The 25,457-nt window shown below is 37.6% G+C and overlaps 1 protein-coding gene across 1 annotated transcript in view; it reads left to right on the top strand.

Moving 5' to 3' along the window:
* PTPRR (protein tyrosine phosphatase receptor type R) overlaps positions 1 to 25,457 on the top strand; it is a 262,655-nt gene that overhangs the window by 4,759 nt on the left and 232,439 nt on the right. Inside the window, exon 2 of the mRNA XM_082849967.1 lies at positions 16,372 to 16,670. Coding sequence (XP_082706093.1) covers positions 16,372 to 16,670 — 299 coding nt within the window. The remainder of the gene's footprint in view (positions 1 to 16,371; positions 16,671 to 25,457) is intronic.

Below are 25,457 nucleotides of genomic sequence, written 5' to 3'. Positions count from 1 at the left end.
CCTCAAAAGAAAGGGTAGACGGATAGGAAAATATGTTTTAAGATGTCTTTTCCTCAAAGAAGAGTCCCTTAGAACTCCCAGATTGGTTTTTCCTGTTCAAAATCACTCAACGAAGTCCTTACACTGGCCCAAGTTCTACTCTGTTCTATCCTCCCATTACCTCTCTGATATCTCTCACTGCTTTCCTCTTTTTTGTCTCTCTCCAGCTACAGTAGTCTCCTTCCTATTCCAAGAAGATGCCAGGCACTTGCCCACCTCCCAAAAAAGTTTTGTTTATTTCTTTGCCTGAACTATCCTTTCTCTGTATTTCCATGGCTTAATCCCTCAATTTTAGGTCTTTGCTCAAGGGTTATTTTCTCAGTGAAGCCCTCACTGGCTATCCTAATTAATATTTCATATCCCACCCCCCAAAAACACTCTGATACCCCTTCCCTGCTTTACTTTTTAAATTAATTTTATGAAGAATAGTTGATTTACAATGTTGTGTTAATTTCTGCTGTACAGCAAAGTGACTCAATTATGCATATATATTCTTTTTCATATTCTTTTCCATTCTGATTTATCACAGGATATTGAATATAGTTCCCTGTGCTATACAGTAGGACCTAGTTGTTTATCCATTCTATATACAATACAATAGTTTACATCTGCTCATCCCACACTCCCAGGCCTTCCCTCCCCCACCCCTCTCCCCCTTCGCAACCACCAGTCTGTTCTCTATGTCTGTGAATCTGTTTCTGTTTTGTAGATGTGTTCATTTGTGTCGTGTTTAAGATTCCACATATAAGTGATATCATATGGTGTTTGTCTTTCTCTTTCTGACTGACTTCACTTAGTATGGTAATTTCTAGGTGCATCCATGTTGCTGCAAATGGCATTATATCATTCTTTTTCATGGCTGAGTGATATTCCATTGTATATGTATATATACCACATCTTCTTTATCTATTCATCTGTTGATGGGCATTTAGGTTGTTTCCATGTCTTGGCTGTTGTAAATAGTGTTGCTCCTGCTTTACTGTTTTTTACCAGAGGTCTTTCACCATCTATCATACCAAATATTTTACTTATTTATATTGTCAATATGGTTCCCCCTCTCCCCATTAAAATATAAGTAACTTGAAGGCAGAGGTCTGTTTTGTTTACTGCTGTTTCTACTGCAGATTCTGCCCAGCCTAGCAGTGGGGGTGGGGAGTAGTGCCTGGCATAAAACTCCTAAAGATTAAATAAATACATTGAATAAATAAAAACAACACAGTAATATTTCTGGTCTCCTCTTTTTGCATTTAGTTTCTTCTTGGCACTTATGCAAGTCACCTTGTCAGCTTAGCCACTTCCAGCATGAACTTCAGCAGAGCTCATTTATCCAAAACTCAAGTTGCTCCCCAGGAGTCTCACATGCCCAGGGGACATACCATCTCAAACAGACTTTGCTACTTTGGGAATTGAAGGGCAACTGGGGGTGAGCTTGAACTACTTATAAACTCAGTGGCAAAGTCCTTCCAACTGATTGCCAGATGCTATACAGCCCAATGCCTTGCTGGTTGGCTATATTTTTACTTCTTAGTAAAATGCTTTGTACATATGGGAATGGCTATAGTTATATGAAAGGATTCATACAGCTAATTTACAAGCAGGGTTTAAGGCACTAGGACAAACCTGTCTACTTCTTTGGCATTTGAGGCATAGGTATATGTATACAGTAAGTCCCCTACATATGAACGAGTTCCATTCCGAGAGCATGTTGATAAGTCCAATTTGTTCGAAAGTTCCACAAAGTTAGCCTAGGTACCCAACTAACACAATCAGCTATATAGTACGGTACTGAAATAGGTTTATAGTACTGGCCTGTAATAAGTTTATAATACTTTTCACACAAATAATACATAAAAAACAAACACAAAAAATAAAGAAAACATTTAAAATTTTACAGTACAGTACCTTGAAAAGTACAGTAATACAATACAACAGCTGGCATACAGGGGCACGTTCATGTCTTTGAAAGTTCGCAATTTGTACCCTACCTTTGCTGTTTTCTTCCAAAAGGTCACCAAGTCTACTCACCAACTCTTCTCCACTTTCCGTGTCCACATCACTGCCTTGTGCTAGGTCCTTATTTCTCATATAGTATTTCTCAATAACCTACCATCAAATCCATCCTTCATAATGATATCAGAGGTAAAACTTGAAAAAGCATACCCGATCGCATTCTTTCTTTGTAAGATTCTCTAATACAGCTATTTCCTTTTCTCTTAGAATAAACCTAAACTTATTAGCATGGGAAAATCTTTTACTAACTCCATCTTTATTTCCTGTCATCATGTTCTGCTTTGCACACTATTATCATACTAAGAGCAAATTTCTTTTGGTTTGCCATGCCTCTCATCCTTTTCACATACTGTTCTATTTATCTTAAATACCCAACTCTGCTTCTTTTTCTAGATAACTTTTTCTCCAACTTCAAATCTTGGTCATTGCCTACTTTGAGAACCCTTCCTGTGACACCCCACCTCATTCAAGTAGCTTTCCTAGGTTTTCCTTTTAGGCCCTGTAAATTTCTCTATTAATGCACTTAACCTGAATATTTAAACATTTTGAGGACAATAACAGAACTGTAGCTTTTATCTCTATGTACCAATAACATAGAACTGTGCTTGTTATCTAGTATACCATCAATAAATGTTGAATGAATGACTAAACATATTCAGGATGTATTAGACAAAATAAATTATGATTAATTTATATTGACAGATTGTATCTCATTTTGATCATAAAGAGTAGAATTGACTTTACTACTGCTCTTTCAATCCAATTTACATTTATTGGTTACAAAGAAGTGGAAATGGGGCAGAAAAGCTTTCATTCAAACATAGTCTGTTTAAGGTACGTTTGTGTTCTACAGGCATGATGCTTATTGTAGTGGAGTTGTTTGTTGAACTCCTCCTAGATAGATAGACATTCCTATATGATATTCTAGTACTACTTCAGGATGGGAGTGAGATGAATGTCTTTATTTTAAAGAGACCAGATAATTAGGTAAGGTACATAGCATGATAGTTTTGCACTAAGGAATGGACCCAGAACCCCTGACTCTGATTACTGATTGGTTATCAGCTACCTTGTAATAACAAACATGAACCACTTACACATTCAAAATCAGGTGGGAGTGTGAGGCAGTGGGTTCAATAAACGGAGACCAAAAATAATCCAACCCTCCCTTAATTCCCCCAAACAGAAACCAAACGATCACAGAAAATTTCTGAGTATTTGGATGGTTTTATACATTTTTTCTGTCTCTTTATATACAGACAAAATCTTTATAAAACCATAAACAATTTTTATGGGAGCCATGCTTATACCTGAAGAATGGAGACTGGTTTACGAATTAGAAAAAGTCACTTTTTATGAGACGATGGGATCACACATCAAAGGCTCATTTATTGCCATTAGTATGAATGATAACATGGATGTTATGTTTCATGGTAAGTTTATTGTTAAATCTCTTAAAAGGTGTCTGTAAAGTCTGATTCAAAAGGTAGAGAAAGCCATTTTTCCCTTTAAAAGACGATTTTGAAAGATCCCACTTGGCCATGAGTGCATTCTTCATCTTCAAAGTACTTAGACAAATGCTGACACACTTAGAGTAGCACTGATGTTTCCCAACAAAAGGGATTTTAATAGCCTGAAAAAATTTAATGGTAATACGTTATTTTAAGATCAAATTTCCTAATGCTTATTGACCAAATAATATAACTGTGTCTATTATTGAGATGATACTTGCCACAGAATGACAATTAGCAAATTTATATTATGAATATGAGCACTTTCCATTTAAATTTTTATTCATAATGGCTATCAGACTTTTCTCATAATCAAATCTCATTTGACTTCAATTTATTAAGATGTTGATATCCATTAAAATTGCAACCACATGGACCAACAACAAAACAAAACTAATTGTTTACGTGAAGCAATACGTCTAGATCAATATGTCTAATTGCACTGCAGTAGATGCCAAGTTCAGTGGGGATATGAATTATTTTTTGTCTTAGTTCAGACCTGAAGCAATGTACATTTGCTGACTTAAATGTGCAGAATGGCTTAAGGCAGCCCTAAACTACTGATTCTTTGGAAAAGATCAACAAATGAGCACAGAGTAAGAGTGTCTCACAGTGATTTACTGGCCTGTACAGCAACATGTATAGAATAAGACTCTACAGCTATTTCACTGCAGTAATGATCCAGTTCCAGATGAAGACTAGAGGGGACATGAAGCAATGCCCATAACTGCACAGAGTCAGCTCCCATCACTAGGGTTACTTTCACTTACCTGGGAAAGATGCTGAATACAAAGTATGCCAAACATCATGCTGAGTTAGTTTGAAAGGCCATCAATCTGTCAATATAAAGATGTGGTTTTAAGTTAAAGTAGTTCACCTTCTTGGTCTTGTTGATTCAAGACGGTGTTTTTGTTCTCCCTGGAAGAAAATGAAATGGCGTAAGCAGAGAAGTAAAAAGAAAATTGAAATAAAGGAGAAAATGCCATATTTTTAGATGACTTTTAGCAGAATAAGGTAGTAGTTAAGAGCATGTATATTGTGGTCCAGCTCAAATCCAGGCGTGACCACTTACTATCTCTGTAACTTAGGCCAACTTAATCTTTCCAAGTCTCAATTTCCTCTTTTTAAAATGGAGATCAGGTACTATACAACTGTAGGGTTGTTGTTGTGTGTTAAACAGGATAATGTAATGTAAAATAAACTGTGCTGTCTTAGTAAGTGCCATGTAAGTGTTAGGTATTATTTGACTAGGGGTGGGAGAGGTCAGATGCTAAATGGTCAACTCGTATCTTGGAGCAATTTCTCATTCTTTTTGTGTTTGAGCCAATGCTGGAGAAGCATGCATGCCCGAGAGAGATTCTGAATTCAAATCATTTCTTCAATTTGATCTTATCTGCATAGTTTTCCTCTACCTTTGGCGTGAGCCTTACTAAGTGTGCAGGTTTGTGATGGACTGTGAAGTTACAAAACATCCACCTATTGCTTTTGGCCACCGAGAGGCTGGAGAGAGCCTGGCCAAGCCTAAGACATCAGATCTCATTCTCCCAGCCCTTCCTCAATACCCCCCACCAAGCCCCTCAGTAAAATAGTTTGACATCCTCCCCCATCCCAGTTCACCTCCCCCACAAATCTCTCTGTAATTCCTAAATCTGGACATTAACTGAAGCTATGAAAATATAATAAAAGGGTCTCCTACCAAGATAAACATTATATTTTATAGGGAAGAAACAAATAGATTTCCTTATAAGAAAAGAAGGAAAATACAAAGGACTATTTCCTAAGTCCCTATGACGTGCTACATTCTATCCCAAGTGCCTTATATAAGATAATCATCTCACCCTTTAGGATGGAAAGTTTGTTTGAAATGACATGCTTGTACTACAGAAACAGCAAAAATACACTCTAACTCATGTAGCATAGTAAAAATTTTAAAGTTCTAGAATCTGACTGCCTGGGCTTGAATCCCATTTCTGCTGTTTACTATTTAAATTCTCTGTGCGTCCCTTTTCTTATCAGAAAAAAAAAGGCTAATAACGTAGTAACTACCTCGTAAGGTGGTTTAAGGATTTAAAGAGCTAACTCCTAAGGGCCCACAGCATGGGGGCTGGAACACTGAATACATTCAATGGCTAGTAGTTGTAAGAATTATCATATTAGCATGTGAAAACTTTCATTGGTCCTATATTTCAGGTTCCATACTTGAAAAGGAAAACATGTGCACATTGACTATCAGCCCACTAAAAAGAAAATCACTCTAAAGCCTTCTTTTGTGAAGAGTGCCTGCCATGAAAATCTGATTTTCATGCCTCCATTTAAAAAAAATCCTTGTAGAACCTTTGCCTTATAAATTAAAAAATGCTCATAATTAGCAAGTTTGTGTTGGAGGAAATAAATGCTGTTTTCCAAAGTGGAGAATCTAAGAGAAAAAAAATCCTATAGCCCCCAGAGGCACTGCAATCATGGGCAACCGTCTTCCTGGTAAAGTATCTCTTAGTCTTACGGTTTGGGTAGGATTTCTAGTATCATCCCTTCTGCTGTCTCACTCTACAAACTATCTGAACTCACAACATCCAACAGGAGTCCAAATATCCCACTTCTAATGCTGAACCCTCTCCATGTCCACAGACACCTTGAAAACCCTGTGCATTGTAGGGTTTGCATACTCCACTTTGAGAGCCCTGTCCACATACCTTTGGTGTGTGTGTGGCAGGGGAGGGTATAGGCTTCATGAAATCAGAGTTTCCACACGTGCATTCTGGGGATCAGGCATCCTGCCTTCCCTAGTGTTAAATTCTGCTGAGTCGACCATAAATTCTCAGCGGGTGCAGAGTCCACGCCTCCAGGCCAGTCCTGCCCCATGCCTGAAGCAGAGGTGCCTCCGGTCTCCTATACTTCAGCCTAAAATCAGCCCTCACTACTGGCAACCGCCCATCCCTACCCTTGATGTCTTGACATTCACCCTCTGGAGCCGTGTGCTCAGGCTGAACCTCAACCTCCTACTTCCTTCTTCCTCTCCACCCCGATTAAAGTCTGTAGTTCTTGCTTCCCATTGCAGGAGAGGTCTCTCCTCAACTAGCTGTATTTTAGAAGAGATGTGACACACTGATCTACTCCTGATAAAAATAGCTGTTAATTGGATGGTCTTTCCCTAGCCAATGTTCATTTTGTCCAAAGACCCATGAGAAAGCAGTACCTTAGACCAGTGGCATTAATTTCAAGTGATGGATGAAGGGACTAGGGCAGGATGGAGTAGAAGTGTTGACCTGAAGGGCCTACCAAGTGCCCCTCAAATCCCTAAATGCAGGCAAAGGATACTAGGTCAGGGATCTCTTCAAGTCGCCACTGTGGACCTCCTTCCTCACCCTCCTCTTGCCCTAATATTCGGGCCTTTATGTCTCTGTAGTATCATTGCTATGACAATATTGTAATTTTTTATATGTTCTAATATTCATTTTGCTATATTTTAATATAATTCCTAATCTACCACGAGAATTATTCTTAAAATAGATATTTCTTTTTCCTTGTCCTGCAGTGGAGTCAGGCTTTTAAGTCATCTGGAGAACTCTACTGTAAAAATGATGGTAATATTTTATAATTCCTGTAACTATTTATAAATAGTAATATTTTAACTGTTTGCATAACAATGAGGCATAACTATCAGATTTTACAAATGTACTTGGTGCTTCCTCGTTCAGTAAGTGCACTTGGAATGCGATTCCTGTGATTTCTGCCAAGGCTCGTGTTTCTCAGCTTTATAACCCTATGATCGTTTTTCCCCATTTCTGCATTTCCCCAGAGGGCATATCTTGACAGAAGTCTTCTCTTAATGACTGTGAAGTTTAAGAGATAGTAGCATTCACTCCTGTCAACCTCTCCTCCAGGCATCCTCCAACTCAGTTCTTCAGGAGCTGGGGCGCTTCTGTCTGAGCCAACATAAGTCTCACTCAGCAGGGTCCGAGGCCAGTGGTCTTCACCCATTTCTCCTTTATGACTTATGTCTAGTCACGCTGCCCCGAAGAGTGCTGTCCTAAGTGTATTATGCTTCACTCTGTAATACATTTATCAGATGAAATATAATGCTATTAAAGCTGGGCAAAACCCAGGAAACATGAAACTCTTTTCATTGTAATTTTGCCACCAGCGCATGGCAGACACACATTTTTCCATTCTGTGACTCCCAGATAGAGTTCTCCACTGTGCAGCTCAACTTTGATTGGAAGGGATAAATAGGAAGAATTGAGGGTCACCCACAGTAGTTACAGTGGGCTGTAAGTGGGCGTAGGAGCCACATTTTCTAATGGAATATTTGAGGAAATGTGAAGGAGTGTTTATATCAAAGAACATGCAGGAAGAGTTTACAAGATGCCTTAATTAAAATCATTCCTTATTCTTGTAGGATTCAGGGCCTTTCCTACTTGGAGAAGAATAGAGGCAGCTCTATAAAAATAAGACTAGTTTCTTTGGTGTTCGCTTCTTATTTTTATTTTAGATATACGAGGTACATCACTGGCCAAACATGTGAAGCATTTAAGTAGTATCAGAAGAAGACGCAGAGCTTCATCACGGGATTATATTTTCACATCCTAGAGACCAGTGCATAGACTAGATTTTAGGAAAAACATTTCTGGAGGGAGGTGTTCTTTCGATAACAAGCTCTTTTTTGGAGGGCCCATGATTGTTTACAATTTTCATAAATATAATTATAATTCAATTAAAATTTGTATCTGTTATATTTTAGAAACATTTTATTTTACTTTTTATGACAGAATTACTGGTCTGAAGATGTACTTTTTTTTGTCAGATTGGTTGTTTGGTGTCAGGATATAAGACAAACGTGTACACATATAAATATATATACATACATACATATAACGTATGTTGTAAGAATATAACTAAGACACACAAACTGAATTTTACAAAATTAGCTTTATATACAGACAGAGCCATAGTGGAGTCTTTCAAAACACTGATATAATTTGCTATTAAGATTAGTAGGAGTGAGCACAAGTTATACCTGGGAGGTTATTCTAACAGACCTCAGTTGTCATATCTTGGGATGGCTGTCGTGTTCACCAGGAAGATTCAGTGTTGGTACTGTGGGTGCTTCTAACTGGAGATTAGTGCCGTGGTGACCTCATGGGTTAGCATTACCAATAGAATTATAGAATAACTGGAAGAGTGGGGGTTTTGTTTGTTTGTTTTTTGTGGTACGCGAGCCTCTCGCTGCTTTCTGATGAGAAAACTGAGGTTTAGAGCGGTTGAGGACACATGCTTAAGTTCACATAGATGAGAGGGGGTAGGTATTGAAGCAACAATCTAGGTCCTTATCTCTTATTCCATTGCTTTTTTAAAAGAAATATGTTTCTTTCCTTTCTCAGTACTATTAATTGGCATTTTCTAAGTAAACTTCCACTGGTACTTGTGTATTTTTAACTTTGCCTGAGAGACATTTACAAATCAAATGAGAATCTTGTCATTTCTCATGTAGAAATTCCCAAGGGACTTCCATGATGTTATCCACTTATATCTCCTTTCTAGAGAAGAAAGTGCTGGCAATCCTTGAAAAACAATGATTGTCCTTTTACAAAATGATCAGAGAACAAAGTTGCCTTTGTTCAGAGAACATATAAAATTATATATAATATGTATTGTATATAATTATGTATATTATATATATAATTCTGCTTGAATTTTCATTGTAATTGGGGATAATTAACATCCTCATTATGTAGAGTCTTCCAATTCATGAACACAGTATGTCTGTCTATTTATTCAGGTCTTCTTGTTTTACTTTCTCAGCGTTTTGTACTTTTCAGTATATATATCCTGTACATGTTTTGTTAGAATTATACCTAAATATTTTATTTTTTGCAACTGTTGTAGATTTATTTAAATTTCAGTTTTGAATTGTACATTGCTAGCTTAGAAAATGCCATTGATTTTCATAGGTTGACATTATATTCTATTAACTTGCTAAACTCACCTGATCTACAAAAATTTTGATGAGTTCCTTAGGATTTTATACAGAGACAATCATGCTATCTGCAAATAGAACAATTTTGTTTCTGCTTCTCCAATATGGATTCCTTTTACTTCTTTTCTTTGTTTTATGGCAGTAACTAGGACTTTCATTCAGTACAGCATTGTATAGAAGTTTTAAGAATATCATACTTGCCTTGTCCTCTATCTTAAGGGAAGGAAGCATTCAGTCTTTCACCATTAAACCTAATGTTAGCTGTGGGGTTTTGTGCAGGTGCCTTTTACAAGGTTGAAGAAGTTCCCTTCTATTTCTAGTTTGCTTAACTTTTTTACTATGCGTTGATGTGAATTTTGTCAAATGCTTTTTCTGCATCAATTGGTGTGATGTGGTTTTTCCTTTGTTAGACTGTCAATATGATGGATTACATTGATTGGTTTTCAAATATTGAAGCAGCCTTACTTACATTCCCAGAATAAGCCTTACTTGGTTATGGTGTATCAGCCTTTATATTTCTGCATTCAATTGCTAATACTTTCTTGAGGAGTTTTGCATCTGTATTCATGAGTGATATTGGTCTATAGTTTGTTTGTTTTTTTTAGTACTGACTTTTTCTTGTTTTGTTATCAGAGTAATTTTGGCCTCACAAATGATTTGGGGAGTGTGCCCTTCTCTTCTGTTTTCTGGGAGAGGTTGTTTGGAATTGAAGTTAATTTTTTCTTTAAATGTTTAAATTTACCAGTGAAACTATTTGATCCTGAAGATTTCTTTTTCAGAAAACAAATTTAAGTAGGAATTCAATTTCTTTTATAATTTTAGGACAATTCAGGTCAGGTATTTCATCTCGGGTGAGTTTCTTTCGTTTGTGGGTTTTGAGGAATTGGTCATTTCATCTAAATTGTTGAATGTATATGCAAAGGATTGTACATAGTATTCTCCTATTATCCTTTTCATGTCTACTGGGTATTTAGTGATTTTCTTTCATCTGATTTTGGTAATTTGTGTCTTCTGTATTTCTTTGTCAATCTTGCTAGAGTTTTATCAATTTATTGATGTTTTTCAAAGAATCAGCTTTTGTCTCATTGATTTTCTCTATTGTTTTCCTATTTTCAATGTAATTATTTCTGCTTTTAACTTTTTACTTTCTTTCCTCTGCATACTTTACATTTATTTTGCTCTTCTTTTTTCTCATTTCTTAAAGTGGAAGCTTAAATTCTAATATAAGCATTTATGCTATAAATTTTCCTCTAAGCACTGCTTCAACTGCATCCCACAAATTATGGTGTTGTATTTATTTTCTCCTGGAGATGTCTTTGTCTGCACTTTGGTGTCCACTATGGGTTGCCTAGAGGATACTGGGGGCAGGGGGAGATGGTAAACTTACTGCTGATGTTGTGGAATTTTGAATTCTGTTCTTCATCCCCAATCCCTCTGCTACTGTTTACTTTCCAGAGTTCTCAAATAGCTGTTTTATGCATTTTGTCCAGGTTTTATAGCTCTATTTAATGTAAGCAACAAGGCGGAGTGTGTTTGCTCCATCTTACCCAGACTCAGAATCTTTCATACCCTTTTAAACCCTTTAAAATTATTTTACTTTTGTTCAGAGACTCAACAGGGAGGGTGCTTTGCTTTGTGCTTCTAGAATGCTGTCCCCAAACCTTTTCCGTGTTGAGTCTGGTCCTCTGAATATCCAGGCTTAGCTGTCCACTGATGAATTTTAAATCAGTAAATCCTATGTAAGTGTTCAGGGTTGTCTTGTTTGAACTCTCAGACTGTCAGTGACACTGGACACTGACAATCACCGATCCTTGGTATACTCTTCCCATGGCTTCCATACTTCCACAATCTCTAATTTTTCTCCTTCATCCTCCAGCTGCTCCTTAAATGTGGTCTCCTCTGGGTCTTTGCTGCAGACTCATAATTCTTCTCATTCCACAAGGCAGTCTCATCACTCAGGCACTCAGTTTTCCATTACTATGCTTATGGTTTTTAAGTATTTATCTCTAGTCCAGAACTTTCTTCTGAGTTCCACATAAACATAATTGCTTTCTAGATGTTTCTGCTTCTTTATATTGTAGGCACCACAGAATCACATTTCTCTGTCTCAGTAAAGGGCACCTCCATACATTGGGTTGCTGACTAGAAATAGAATTATCCTTAAATATCTACTGTTGGTTCCTTCCTACAACATTAACTCAATAACTGAATTTATTCCCCTTTTTTTTTGGTCAATTCCTATGTCTTAACACTTCTGGAATTTGTCTCTGCTTTGTCCCCCTACTGCCACCTTGTCTGGGCTATTCTGTCATCTAAAATATTTTACCTGGTACCTTTGCACTTAGTCTTGCTTCCTCCCAATCCATTTTCTTGTATAGCCAGAGTAATTTTTGAGAAATATAAATTTTATAATATCACTTCCCTCCTTAAATCTTGTAAAATGTTCAATTTTTCTAATGCTTCATGTCTTCAATGCTGTTAAAGGTATTTTACAACCTATCATGTTATCCTCAGTATCACTCAGTCTTTCTGCATTAGTGTCCTGTTGCTGCATGACAAATTGCCCTAAAATTTATCAGATTAAAACAATATATATTTATTATTTCTCAGTTTCTGTGAGTCAGAAATCTGGCCATGGCTTAACTGAGACTTCTGCTTCAAGGTGTCTCGTAAGACTTCAGTTAACGTGTTGGCCTGCACTAGGCTCCTAGGAGAAGGCTCAACTGAGGAAAGACTTGCTTCCAAGCTCATTTACATGTTGGCTGGCAGGATTCAGTTCCTCAGTCATTGTTGCAACTGAGAGCCTCAGTTCTTCCCTGGATTTTGGCTAGAAGCCTCCTTCTTCACATGGACCTCTCCAACATGGCAACTTGCTTCATCAAAGTCAGCTGGAGTTTCCCAGCAACACAGAAGTCACATCTTTTTTAGCAGGAATGCTAAATGACATCCCATCACCTGTTGGTTAGAAGTAAGTCAAGAGCAAGATCTTGCTCACTGTCAATGGGCATGGATGTCAGTAGGTATGGGTCTTAGAGTCCCATCTGAAGAGTCCACTACAAACTCTTATCTTCTTTTTCTTATCTCCTCTCTTAATTTCTCTGTGCTGCTTTCTGAATTATTACCGAAACTTTTCCAACTTACCAATTCTCTATTCAGTGGTGTCTAGTCTGCTGTCTAACCCATATATTGAATTTCATCAATTATGATATTTTTCATTTCTACGATTTCCACTTGGATTGAAACATGCCTGTTCTCTTTTCCTCAAATCCCTTATTCTTATTTTTCTCTTTTATCTCTTTGGATGTTTTAATTAACTTATTTTGAAGGCCCCTTTATTTTTCTCTTTTATTTATTCTTTCTTAGGTAAGAATCTTCCTACTTCTCCATCTTCTGACCATCTCTCATGGCAATGGTCACCATGTGCCTTGTAATTTTTTAAGTCTATGCGTGTGTCTTCAGTGTGACTTAGCTTGCATGGAAACACGTGGAAATTCCATTTACATTCTAGTTTCTAGAGACATCACTATAAGATTGATTTTCAGTTGCTTCTGTCTAAGACCCTATAATGCATACAGGTTCTAAAACATTTTTTTCTTAATCTCCTATGAACTACTCTTTCTTGGTTTTCCTCCTACTTTACTACCATTCCTTCTCATTTATCTTTGCTGGCTCCATTTCATTCAGCTCCTTGACACTAAATCTTGTAATTCTACCAGGAGTTCTGTCCTATATACTCTTCTCTTCTCAATCAATCTCCAGTCACTTGACTTTAAATTTTATCTGTATTGGATGACACAAATCTCTCTCTCTCTCCAACCATGAACTAAACATTTATTAAATTTCTAATTCAACATCTCCACTTTGATATTTAATAGACATCTCAATCTTAACATTTCTAAAATGTTTACTTGAGTATATTTATAATGTCAAAGTGAAGGAGGTGATGATAGAGGGGTAATGTTTGAAGACAGAAAAACTAAAACTTATTCCAGATACTAGCTTGGTGGTCCTCAACTTTAGGGTTGGAAAGTGAGAAAATGTCAATTAGAAACCCAGATTTGTAGGCTACATATCCAGAGATCTGCTATGGTAGTTCTAGGCTAAGATCTGGGAATCTGCATCTTAATATCCTAGGTAATTCTGATGTAGGGATCTAAGCACAACACTTTGGAAAACTTTTTCTTACCTAATGGCTATGGTAGGGTTCCTAATATTGTGCTGCCATCTTGGTTCTCATTACTCAAGGACAAAGCAGGACTAAGTCCTTTCACATATACGACTGGATAGGGCTGGGAAATGTTAGTTGTGTTTCAACTGCACTTAAAATTAGATTTTTTTACCTTTCCCTGTTGGCCAATTTTAGCACAAGAGACATCTGTTAGTTGGACTCACCTATTCTATTTACATAAGGTGGCTCTGAAAAGGTTTTCTGTGATTGAGATCATATAAAAAGAAAGATTGAAGATAACTGTGTAATTTTCTCAGTTCTTCATTCATTTTTCCCTTCCTTATAAATCTGCATTCTCTGATCTTCTGAGCCACTTCTCTTTCTTAGTGAAATTCTTCGCCATCCCCCACTATGGGTTTTTTTTTGCTTCCCGAATCTTGCAAGCTTTTTTTGCATGTTAATTTTTATTAACATGACTATTTCGATAGCACTATCATGTTAGATACAGTTGCCATGCTACTGAATGTTATAGATTCCTCTTTTTGGTAGAAGAGCCAATCCCTCAGGTGAAAAACCCAGATTCATTCAAGTATACAGTATGCCTTTCCTGAAACAAGAGACCATCTTTAAATGAGGAGTATTTAAAAAGTCAACTAGGATAAAAATAATATATGTGCTCTATTTCTTAACCCCAAGGTGACCATGTCATTGTTGCTCTTCACAATGTCAGACTCAGTCCTTTAATAGGGGAGGGAGGAAACTTCACCTGTAGTATAGAAATGCTGTAGGACACTACAGTATCATTTAGTGAATTACTTTTAGTAAAATACTAAACAAACATTTGTGGTCAGAAAGTTAATATACATCTAAAATATTTTAACACTAGTCTCCATTAATAAAACTGCAATAGGGCTTCCCTGGTGGCGCAGTGGTTGAGAGTCTGCCTGCCGATGCAGGGGACACGGGTTCGTGCCCTGGTCTGGAAGGATCCCACGTGCCGCAGAGCGGCTGGGCCCGTGAGCCGTGGCCGCTAAGCCTGCGCCTCCGGAGCCTGTGCTCCACAACAGGAGAGGCCACAACAGTGATAGGCCCGCGTACCGCAAGCAAACAAACAAACAAACAAACAAAAACTACAAGAATATTAACAGTGAAGGACCATATTCATTTACATATGTTCCTAATGACAGTGTCATTTCCAAATCTGAGGAACTCTTATTTCATTCAGAGAAACAAAGTTTACAGTCATTTCAAGGTAACACTGTCCAATCATCATCTTTGGCAAATTATGGTAGCTTGATTTTTTTTTTAAAAAAAAAGTTACAGTCAATTCAGCGTGCTCAGGATTGAAGACATGAGGACTAGTTTCTCTTGGGTTGGCCAAAAATTTCGTTCGGGTTTTCTGTAACACCTTAAGGAAAAACCCGAACGAACTTTTTGGCCAACCCAATATGACTAGCTCAGAATTCATGTGAAATGTATTTGTGATTTGAATGCTGTAAAAGCCTAAAGTCCCTGGGACCCAGTGATTCCCAAACTATTATATCATGATGAAAGCACTTGAGCTGACTGAAAAAATAACCTGTCTTTCTATCTCTAAGTGAAATTTGACAGCATACTGGTAAGACAGGATTGCTGAAGGTGCTAGAAATATATACTGGTCACAGAGGCTTGATGGATGGAAAAAGCTGTAAAAACTAGCAATTCCTCTACTATAAATATTCAGTGAGAATTCTAGGCACCCCAGAATTCTTACAAAAGGAGGGAAGTAATCTTCTAAGGACAGCACTTGTACAGCGGTTGTTGCCATAGGCATACCCAGGGGAAATCTGCGGTACCTAGGGTCGCTAGGACAGTGTGGGTGGCATTACTACGTTGTGATCTGTTCACTCTGCTTATCATCTTATACAGAAGGTCTTAAACTTACTTTTCTAATTGGTGTTTGACCTAGTGATATTCTTTTGACTCACATGTGTATGTTATCTGTTTCCTCCTGTGGCCAATGACAAATAGGAAAAAGGTATTCAAGTCAGTGGATATTTACCTAACAGAAGAAATAAAGGAGCATGTACTACTTTATCTAGATGGCCATATTACTAAGTAAGAAGGAGAGAATGGATATCATTACACAACTGGAAGTTGCTACCGCAATGCGTATACTCAGATTCCTGCCCTTAGTCAGCTTAAAATAGTCTATAAGTATCGCAAAAATTGGACATAGTTGATTATAAGTAGGATAAAAGAAGTATAAAATAAGAATTGTGTGAAATGCTATTGATTAAAGGGAAGAAAGCTTGAATATGATATAAATGGTTGTCATTTGATCAACAGTTAGGACATCCAAGAAGAGATGCTCAATGGGGTATTACGACCATGAGCTTAGATAAAGGAGGAAATTCCTAGCTAAAGGAGGCATTAGAATATCTTTTAAATAGAACTTTTTCGACTATACCCACTTCTGTCCACCCAAAGTCTCTAAGATGACTCCATACCACCAAGTGTGTTCTCATTGTCGGGGATAATGGAGCAGGGACAAAAATGGAGATGAACTGATCTAAATCCTGCACAAGCCTTAAAGCTTCCTAAGAACGGGTAATTCTCTTTATCAGATATTCTATTCAACTTACTGAATAAGGTCTTTGATTTTCGTTTCTGTTTCTTCCCCCTTTCAGGGTGCCTTTCAAGAAATAATGATCACTTTTTGGCAATTCATCAGAAGAAGAGTGGGAAGCCAGCTTTCATTTATCACCATTCACAAGACATTGAGAAGAGCCTGGATATAGCTCCACAAAACATACAGAAACATAGCTACCATTCCTCTTCTAAAGCTCAAATAAGCAAACGCCACCAAATTGTTAATTCAGCATTTCCTAGACCTGCATATGACCCATCTCTCAATCTACTGGCCATGGCTGGTCAAGACCTTGAAGTGGAAAACCTGCCAATCCCAGCAGCAAATGTGATTGTGGTGGTAAGTACTGCATTTAACTGATGCTCATCTGATGGTTTCCTCTGTGGTTGATACTTTAAAACAAACAAACAAACAAAACCTAATGGTGAATAGTTATCATTGGATCTCAGTGACTATTCACCATAGCACTTCTTATTCTCTGGTATTTCTTTTTTGTTACTTGATTATTATCTGTTGGCTTCCTCTTGAACGTAAACCCATAAAATAAGAAACCTTGTCTGTATCTTCTCTACACAGCACAATGCAAGGTGCATAGTAGGTGTTTAATAATTTGAACAAAAAATTGCTTCAGGAAGTCCTTACAGTTATGTTGGATCATATCCTATGGAGCCTCCTGACTTCTGTGATAATCTGTTCTAAGCAGATAGGCCTGAGTCTCAGTTTATGTAAATAAATAGTACTTATTAAAGATCTTCTGGTCACTTGACTCAAATTACAAGAAACGAAGAGACCCTGAAAGGGAGAGAGTGATGTACAGGGAGGAGAGTTTTCTATAACTGGAGTAGATAAGATGGTTTGGAAGTAATTCATGGATAATATTCCTAATATCACTGAACAAGCATCACCTTTTATTAATCAAGGTGATGTAATGGGTCCAGTTTTGTATTCTTAGGGTATGTAACCAGGCCAGAGGTTCCCAATTTGTGGACGTATCATAGTTTAAACACATGCTAAGGTTGACACACTGTTTGGACTATAGTCCCTCTCGAGTTTAAAATTACAATAGGAGGATCCACATTAAAACTACAAGTCAGTAGCTAAATGGTTGTTAATTGCATTTCTGCCCCCAACCATAACCAAATATGTTGACTTTTAAGGCAAGATGATTCAATGAAACCATGTTTGCATTTTGGCAACCTCTCTATAAACCTAATGTAATTAAAATTAATAAGCTTTTTTCCTTTTATTTATTTTTTTAATCTACTACATATAGGACACTTAGTATTGAGAATCAAAGATCCATTCATTGATGTTTTCAACTAGCATCCATTCAATATTTATTATGATCTGGCCATCATTCGGGGTATCTAGAAATACCCATCATTTGGGGCATCCACAAGTGAAACGGAGTCTCTAGTTTTGCTTGGGAAATGTCTGGGGAGAAATGTTGGTAAGCCAATAAAAACCATAAATAGAGAACATAAGATGAGCTGTTGTTAAGAGACAATATGTGGGTGATTTGGCCTCCTGAAATACTTGGAACAAATTTTCTGCATTTACACGAGTAACAGATGTTCTGAAGGTGAAAGCCATGCACTGTGTCTATTGAGTGAAGACAAATGATGTTAATAATGTCGCTGTATCTGGATATGCCTGTGCTAATGCTCAGGCTCAGGAGAGATATTTCCTCTATTGACCATCATCCACCCATAGTCGTCAACTCCTAAAGTCGCTGTGAATTACAGTTCAAGAGGTTTGTTCTATCTTATGATGTCATGTACTGTCTAGTTAATTTAATATTATGGAGAATAAAAGGCATCAGTGAGGAACTCTGGCAGGTCCTTTCACTTTTAGCTCATTTGTGGTTTGGAGATTCATGAAGAAGCTGTGCTTTTTCTTTTGGGTGATGATGACATGAAGGCAATGGGCGATTTTGTGGCTTAGCCTTCCCTAACCTCTCTTGATCTAGTCTCTAACGGTGCCATGGCACTGGTGGCTTGCAACAACCATTGCTAGTGCTAATGTTTCCTGTAATCCACTTACATTACTTACGCACATGGTGATTTAGTAGGAAAACCAGGGAAGTGGAGTTATTTTTAAATAAATCAATAATTTTCAGCTTACTCAAAAAAGCAGAGGGTCAGCATTTAACCAAGTATCAGCGGGTTTGAAGGTTCATGCTTTACAGAAAAGAGATTTAGGAATAGAACGTACATGATGAAAGGGAGATATTTCAGCTGCTACATGAATTTGGTTGAGTAATTGATATGTGTTTGCGTACGTGTGTGTGTGTGTGTGTGTAATATATGGTATCAAAAGAATTCTTGTGGTACCAAAGAATTATTTTGTGGCTTCATTTATACCAAAATGAGCAGTATTAATGAGTTTTCATTTCCTGAATTGGGGAAATTATTGTGATTTTCTTTTAGCCAGAGTAAAAAGCCACTCCCAACTTCCAAAATATACAAGTACATAACTTTTAAATCTTCCTAGCTCAGAGGAGAGATCAATTGTTTCTGTCTCTCTCACTTGTTTCAGACATCATCAAAACCATGAGTTTTAAAATTAAAAATTTAACAGGAACATGAAAGGTGCATGTATCCCTCCTCCTTTCCTGATTCCAAGTTTCTGGCACAAAGCATTTCATAAGAACATTTGTCCACAAATGAATTTTTTCCTTTATCTTCTTTCTTTTAGAGTCAGGAAAATATGCAGTTTATTTATTCCAAGGAGAGGACAGCACAATTAGAATGTTTATCCCAAAGCATTCTAATTATGTTCCAGACGTTCAATTAAGAAGCTGTTATTAAGATTTTTGTACAAATGCAATATACAGGGAATATGAATGTCCTCAAGGTCAAGGCTGTGGTAGGAGAAAAAAAAATGGCTTTAACCAAATGAGTGCTGAGAATTCCATCAATATACATCAGGCCACAAGGCTACCACTTTAGGAAGGAGGGAACCCCGGGGTGTGAGGGAAAATGGTAGAGTGGAAGCAGATGCAGGCTTTTCCAGTTCAGCAAGTTCAGCATAGGTTGCTGGGTGAAGAACATTTTAGCTTGGGCAAAGTATGAGAGACCTGGGGAGGCGAAAATCTCCCAGAGATCTCCATCTCAATACCAGCACCTAGCTTCACTCAATGACCAGCAAGCTACAGTGCTGGACATCCTATGCCAAACAACTAGCGAGACAGGAACACAACCCCACCCATTAGCAGAGAGGCTGCCTAAAATCATAATAAGTCCACAGACACCCCAAAACACACCACCAAATGTGGACTTGCCCACCAGAAAGACAAGATCCAGCCTCATCCACCAGAACACAGGCACTAGTCCCCTCCACCAGGAAGCCTACACAACCCACTGAACCAACCTTAGCCACTGGGGACAGACACCAAAAACAACGGGAACTACAAACCTGCAGTCTGCAAAAAGGAGACCCCAAACACAGTAAGATAAGCAAAATGAGAAGACAGAAAAACACACAACAGATGAAAGAGCAAGATAAAAAGCCACCAGACCTAACAAATGAAGAGGAAACACAGTCTACCTGAAAAACAATCCAGAATAATGATAGTAACGATGATCCAAAATCTTGGAAATAGAATAGACAAAATGCAAGAAACATTTAACAAGGACCTAGAAGAACTAAAGATGAAACAAACAACGATGAACAACACAATAAATGAAATTAAAAATACTCTAGATGGGATCAATAGCAGAGTAACTGAGGCAGAAGAACGGATAAGTGACCTGAAAGGTAAAATAGTGGAACTAACTACTGCAGAGCAGAATAAAGAAAAAAGAATGAAAAGAACTGAGGACAGTCTCAGAGACCTCTGGGACAACATTAAACGCACCAACATTCGAATTATAGGGGTTCCAGAAGAAGAAGAGAAAAAGAAAGGGACTGAGAAAATATTTGAAGAGATTATAGTTGAAAACTTCCCTAATATGGGAAAGGAAATAGTTAATCAAGTCCAGGAAGCACAGAGAGTCCCATACAGGATAAATGCAAGGAGAAATACGCCAAGACACATATTAATCAAACTGTCAAAAATTAAATACAAAGAAAACATATTAAAAGCAGCAAGGGAAAAACAACAAATAACACACAAGGGAATCCCCATAAGGTTAACAGCTGATCTTTCAGCAGAAACTCTGCAAGCCAGAGGGACTGGCAGGACATATTTAAAGTGATGAAGGAGAAAAACCTGCAACCGAGAGAACTGGGGAATAGGTAGGCTTTGGAATATAAAGGATGGGGAGATTATGGATTACTCCTTTCCTTGAAGGAAGGAAAATAAAGGGAAGGAATAGGAGGAAAGGTGGAAGAAGAGGAGGAGGAGGAGAAGGGAAAGGGGAGGAGAAGGACGGGAGGGGAGGGGAGGGAAGGGAAGGGGGAAAGGGAAGGGAAGGGGAGGGAAGGGGACTGGAGAGGAAAGAATGGAGGGATGGAGGGAGGGAAGGAGGGAAGAGAGGGAGAAGGAGAAAAGAGAAGATAGAGTGGCAGTTTTGGGGGCAGTGGGAAGACTTCTGTGAGCACATGAGAGGATGATGGGGAGTCTCCAAGAGCCTGAGATAGTCGCTGTGAGATTCCTAGAATCCTGAAGCTTCTTGTCTTGCTCACCACTCACCCAGACCATCACCCAGACAGACATTCTCTTGTTTTTTGACACAAAACATTCTTTGCAAAGATTTTTATCAAGTGGTTGATTTCAAAGACCATTAAAGCCAAAAGCTCTGGATAACTCTGTGTTTCAGTTACATCCTGAGCTCTGGTTTATGCCTCTCCTCAACTTGGTTCTGCTGTTGACCAAGTTTTTGAGTTTCATCTTGCAGGTAAACAGATAATTCCTAGATGTGGTTTGAAGGGCTTTGAAAGTCTTGCCTTCTCATTTCTTTGCTACAGTAAATAAATTTTGTAGCATTTAGTGTGTTATGTGATGTGCATAAATAATTGTTTTTTAATAGACAAATTAGTTTAATCATAATTTTGTATTAGTATAGTGAATGTCCCAAAAGGTGAGTTTAAGCTGTATAACTACCCCTGGAATTCTTCCATGTCAGGGAAGGCTTAATGGTTAAGAATATTTTGTAGCAAGTGACAAGAACCCAATCAAAACTAAAGAACATTTCATGGTTCAAACAACAACACTTCTGTGGTATATCTAGCTTTAGGTGTAGTTTGATCAAGGGCTCGAATAATTGGCCAGGATCAATCTCCCATCTCTGCTTTCCATGGAGTGACTTTATTCTCAGACTGATTCTTTTTCATCTTATCATGGTTTCCTGAAACTCCTGGAGTTTTATCCTTGGAGGTTCATATTCAGTGGGAAAGAATGAGTCTTTCACAACTGTCAGTAATATCCTGAGCATCCCTATAGACCTATTTAAGTTAATTACTTACTTCATCCCTGAACAGTTTGTGGCCAGGTGGTAAAATAAGGCAAATTATCTCAAACCTAAACCATAGGCCTTACCCCGAGAGCATCCCTAAAAACCCATAATCTGTTTATGAGAGGGGAGGTTACCTGAGTAAAAATTGGGACACTATTAACAACCAAAGGCAGACTAGACACCAGATAGCAGCTAAATGTATGCTAACGCAGAGATCTAGACTGTAGTTTTTACTAAGACATGATAGCCCCTTCAAGAAATAATGAGGATATGACAGCTTACAACTTGGCCTCAAGAATATGATTCTTGTACAAAAACAGGGTGACTAAAGTCATACTCTAAACTCTCTGACAGTGGCCCAAAAAGGCAGCAGATTCACTCTGACACCGGAGAAAATTAAGGTACCTGGGCTGTGTCCTAACACCCAGACTATTTGCCTATGAGGACTGTGATTTAGGGCAATCTGTTGGACCCAGGATATTTTATCCCAAGAATGTTTCAAATTTGTGAAAACCACTGTAACCTGTATACTTCTTGATAGTGACTGCTTATGTGGTGGGGACCAGAAAAGCTACATTAGTACATAGGCTAAGTGAGTTGCTTGTGGTGGGCAAACTCACAGAACATGGGAAGCAAATGCAGGCTTTGGGAAAATTATGAATTATTATGTGTCAAGGGTATTCGGGGCCATATAGTAAATACCAAGTCCAAAATACTACATGGATATAAGACACAAGTCTACTGCAGTGTAGGATGTGACTCTGATGCCTTCCAATGCTGTCCTGGGACACTAGACCCAAGTTCCTGGAAGGAATGAATATAAAAGCCTGAGAGAAAAATCTCTGCCATGTTTTTATATGGTAGTACTTTTATTAAAACAATCAAATGTGTAGTTCTTTTCCTTGATTTTCAAATAAATGTAGTTACGTCTACCTTGAAAATGGCTATTTTTTCTGTAGACCCTACCACCTTATCATTTTGGATTTGGTCTGTGTATTTGTTGTCTATTGTTGCATAACATATTACCTCAACATCTAGCAGCTCTAAACAAGGACTATTTATTATTTCACATAGTTTCTGAAGGTCAGGAATCTGGGAGCAGATTAGTTGTGTAGTTCTGCCTCAGGGCTTACTGCAGTCAAGCTGTCAGGCAGGGCTAAGTCTTTGAAGACTTGACTAAGCTGAAGGATTCACTTCCAAGCTCACTCACATGGCTATTGGCAGGAGGCTTCAGTTCCTCAACACATGGACCTCTCCACAGGACTGCTCAGACATGGCTTCCCCCAGAATATGTGAGGAGAGAGAGACACCACAGTGCCATGTATGACCTCGTCTTCAAGTCACACACCATCATTTCCACTGTATTCTATTCATTAGAAATGAGTTGCTAGGTCTCTCCCACACTCATGGGGAGGGGACTGCAGAGGGCATGAATACCAGGAGGCAGGGATCATTGGGGACTATCTTGGAGTTTAGGTGTCACAGTCTTCAAAGCAAAATTGGAGAATCTTTGTATTCAAAGCACAAGAAGTGCTTGTTATGCACTTCTACCTATAAAGTTCAGGGAACATGAGGATTTAAGGACCTCGTGTAAACTTCAGGAGAGGTAGCTGTGTGCTGAAACCATATGGCTACTGAAATTGCGTCGTATATTGTAAAGGTGGAAGAAATTGTGTCAACAAAGAACCTTTGAGCATTAAAAAAAAGGCCCCTCATGACTAGATGACAATTTACAGACAAAAAAAATCAAGGCCCCAAATCAATAACTTTCTCCAGGTTAATTGCTTAATAAAAAGTGCTAGAGGCAGATCAGCTCTGTGCTTTGTGATGACATAGAGGGGTGGGATAGGGAGGGTGGAAGGGAGATACAAGAGGGAGGGTATATGTATGGGGATATATGCCTACGTATAGCTGATTCACTTTGTTATACAGCAGCAACTAACACACCATTGTACAGCAATTATACTCCAATAAAGATGTTAAAAAAAAAATTAGTAGAGTCGGGGATCCAAAACAAAAAAAAAGTGCTAGAGGCAGAATTCAGATTCAGATTTGTGTGACTTCAAAACTCAAACATGTTAATATTTAATGTAATTTTTAATGTAAGTTAATTTTTTGGTTTGCTTTGGGAAAGTATTGTAAATTTTCCCAACAGAAAATTTAACTTCATGAATTATATTCTATTTAAGCTAATGATAATGTAAATTCTCATGCTCTGAACATACAGTCATCGATAGCTAGGTGTTCATGTTGGAGCCAGAGGTTAAAATGTGAAAGACCTGTAATGGCCATCCTATAGATCATCATAAAAAATGAATTATAATGTCAAATTAGATTTCACTTTAAGAAAGTCTAGAAGAAGAAATTCTGTAATCTACTTCAGGTATCTGGTTAACTTTCTACTCTTTTCTTAACCTAAAGGCTTAATGTTAAACTATAAGAGCTTCTTACATAATCACCTTTCTTTTTAAGTCCCAAACGTTTGCATTTTGGAAAACTTTGTGCTTAGATTCTCCAGATATTATTGTACCCCTGCAAAATCATCTTGAAGTAGAAATTCCATTCTTGAGCTTGGCATCCTGACAGTCACAACTGTCACCATCTGTTGCTTTTCTACATTTCTAGCTACTAAAGCAGCAAGGAGGATGCTGGAACACATTCTGGAAAGCTAGAGGTCAAGCTTAGGCAATGTCTGTGTGAAGTTTCAACACTGGACCACGTAGTACATCTGTTTGTTTTGCATAATTAGACTCAACATTAGGATGATTGATGTCTTAAGAGAACTGGTTTAATGATCATACTAATTGGACATTGGATATTTAGTAATGTTTTTATTTTAACTCCAAAAGGAATATATTTTCATAGAGTTTCAGAATATTTAGAAATATAGCAAAGGAAAAGGAGGAAGTAAAAATAATCCTTAACTGTTAGATAACAATCTCATCTTGATATATGTATCTATATGGTCTTTTATATATATGTGAATGTAGACCATTTTTTATAAAAATATGCAATCTGCATGCATAAGGTTTTATAGTTTTTTTTACTTAGTTTATATTATGGACACTTCTCCATGTCATTAACTATCGTTATATAGCATCACTTTTATGAACTGCTAAAAATTCCATTGTGTAATAGATTTTACAGTTCTATGTACTGACATATTCCCAACACATTCAGTAAGTTAAGGCAACTAATTCTGAGAAGGAGAAATAAATGTTGAATATATCAAATAGAGTATTTTTTTTCATTGCAACTACCTACTTAATATTGAGAGAATTAGGGAGCTTATCTTAAGGGAAACTACTTTCTTTATGAACTCTCTATATAATTGTAATATGGTATCTATTTTTTTGCACTTGGCCAAATTATGCGTGTTCCATAGACCTTAAATCTCAAGCAAGGGAAATATTTAAAGCAGCCAAAGAAATTAGCAGGACAAAAAAAGGATGTTCTGTTAAGAGCATATTGTATTTCAGGACTTTTCATTGAAGAAGATGGAAAGTACTGTGTCTCATTACGTTAGACCTTAAAAACTCTTCTTTTAGTCCAAACTTTTCACAATAATGTGTAAACAAATGGAGTCTGCAGATAAACAAAGAGGATATCTTTTCTTTGGAGCAAATATTTACTTGTCCAAAAATTACCTTTGGTTTGCTAGTTGTTAAGAACTGTTCTCTTGCACCCTCTGTGAATGACTTTGTACCTCTTTCTTTCTTTCCTTCTT

Source organism: Leucopleurus acutus, assembly GCF_964270905.1.
Source record: "Leucopleurus acutus genome assembly, chromosome: 11".
In the NCBI taxonomy this organism is placed as follows: Eukaryota; Metazoa; Chordata; class Mammalia; order Artiodactyla; family Delphinidae; genus Leucopleurus; species Leucopleurus acutus.
The sequence above is the reverse complement of the archived record's forward strand: the minus strand, read 5'-3'. Positions and strand labels throughout refer to the sequence as shown.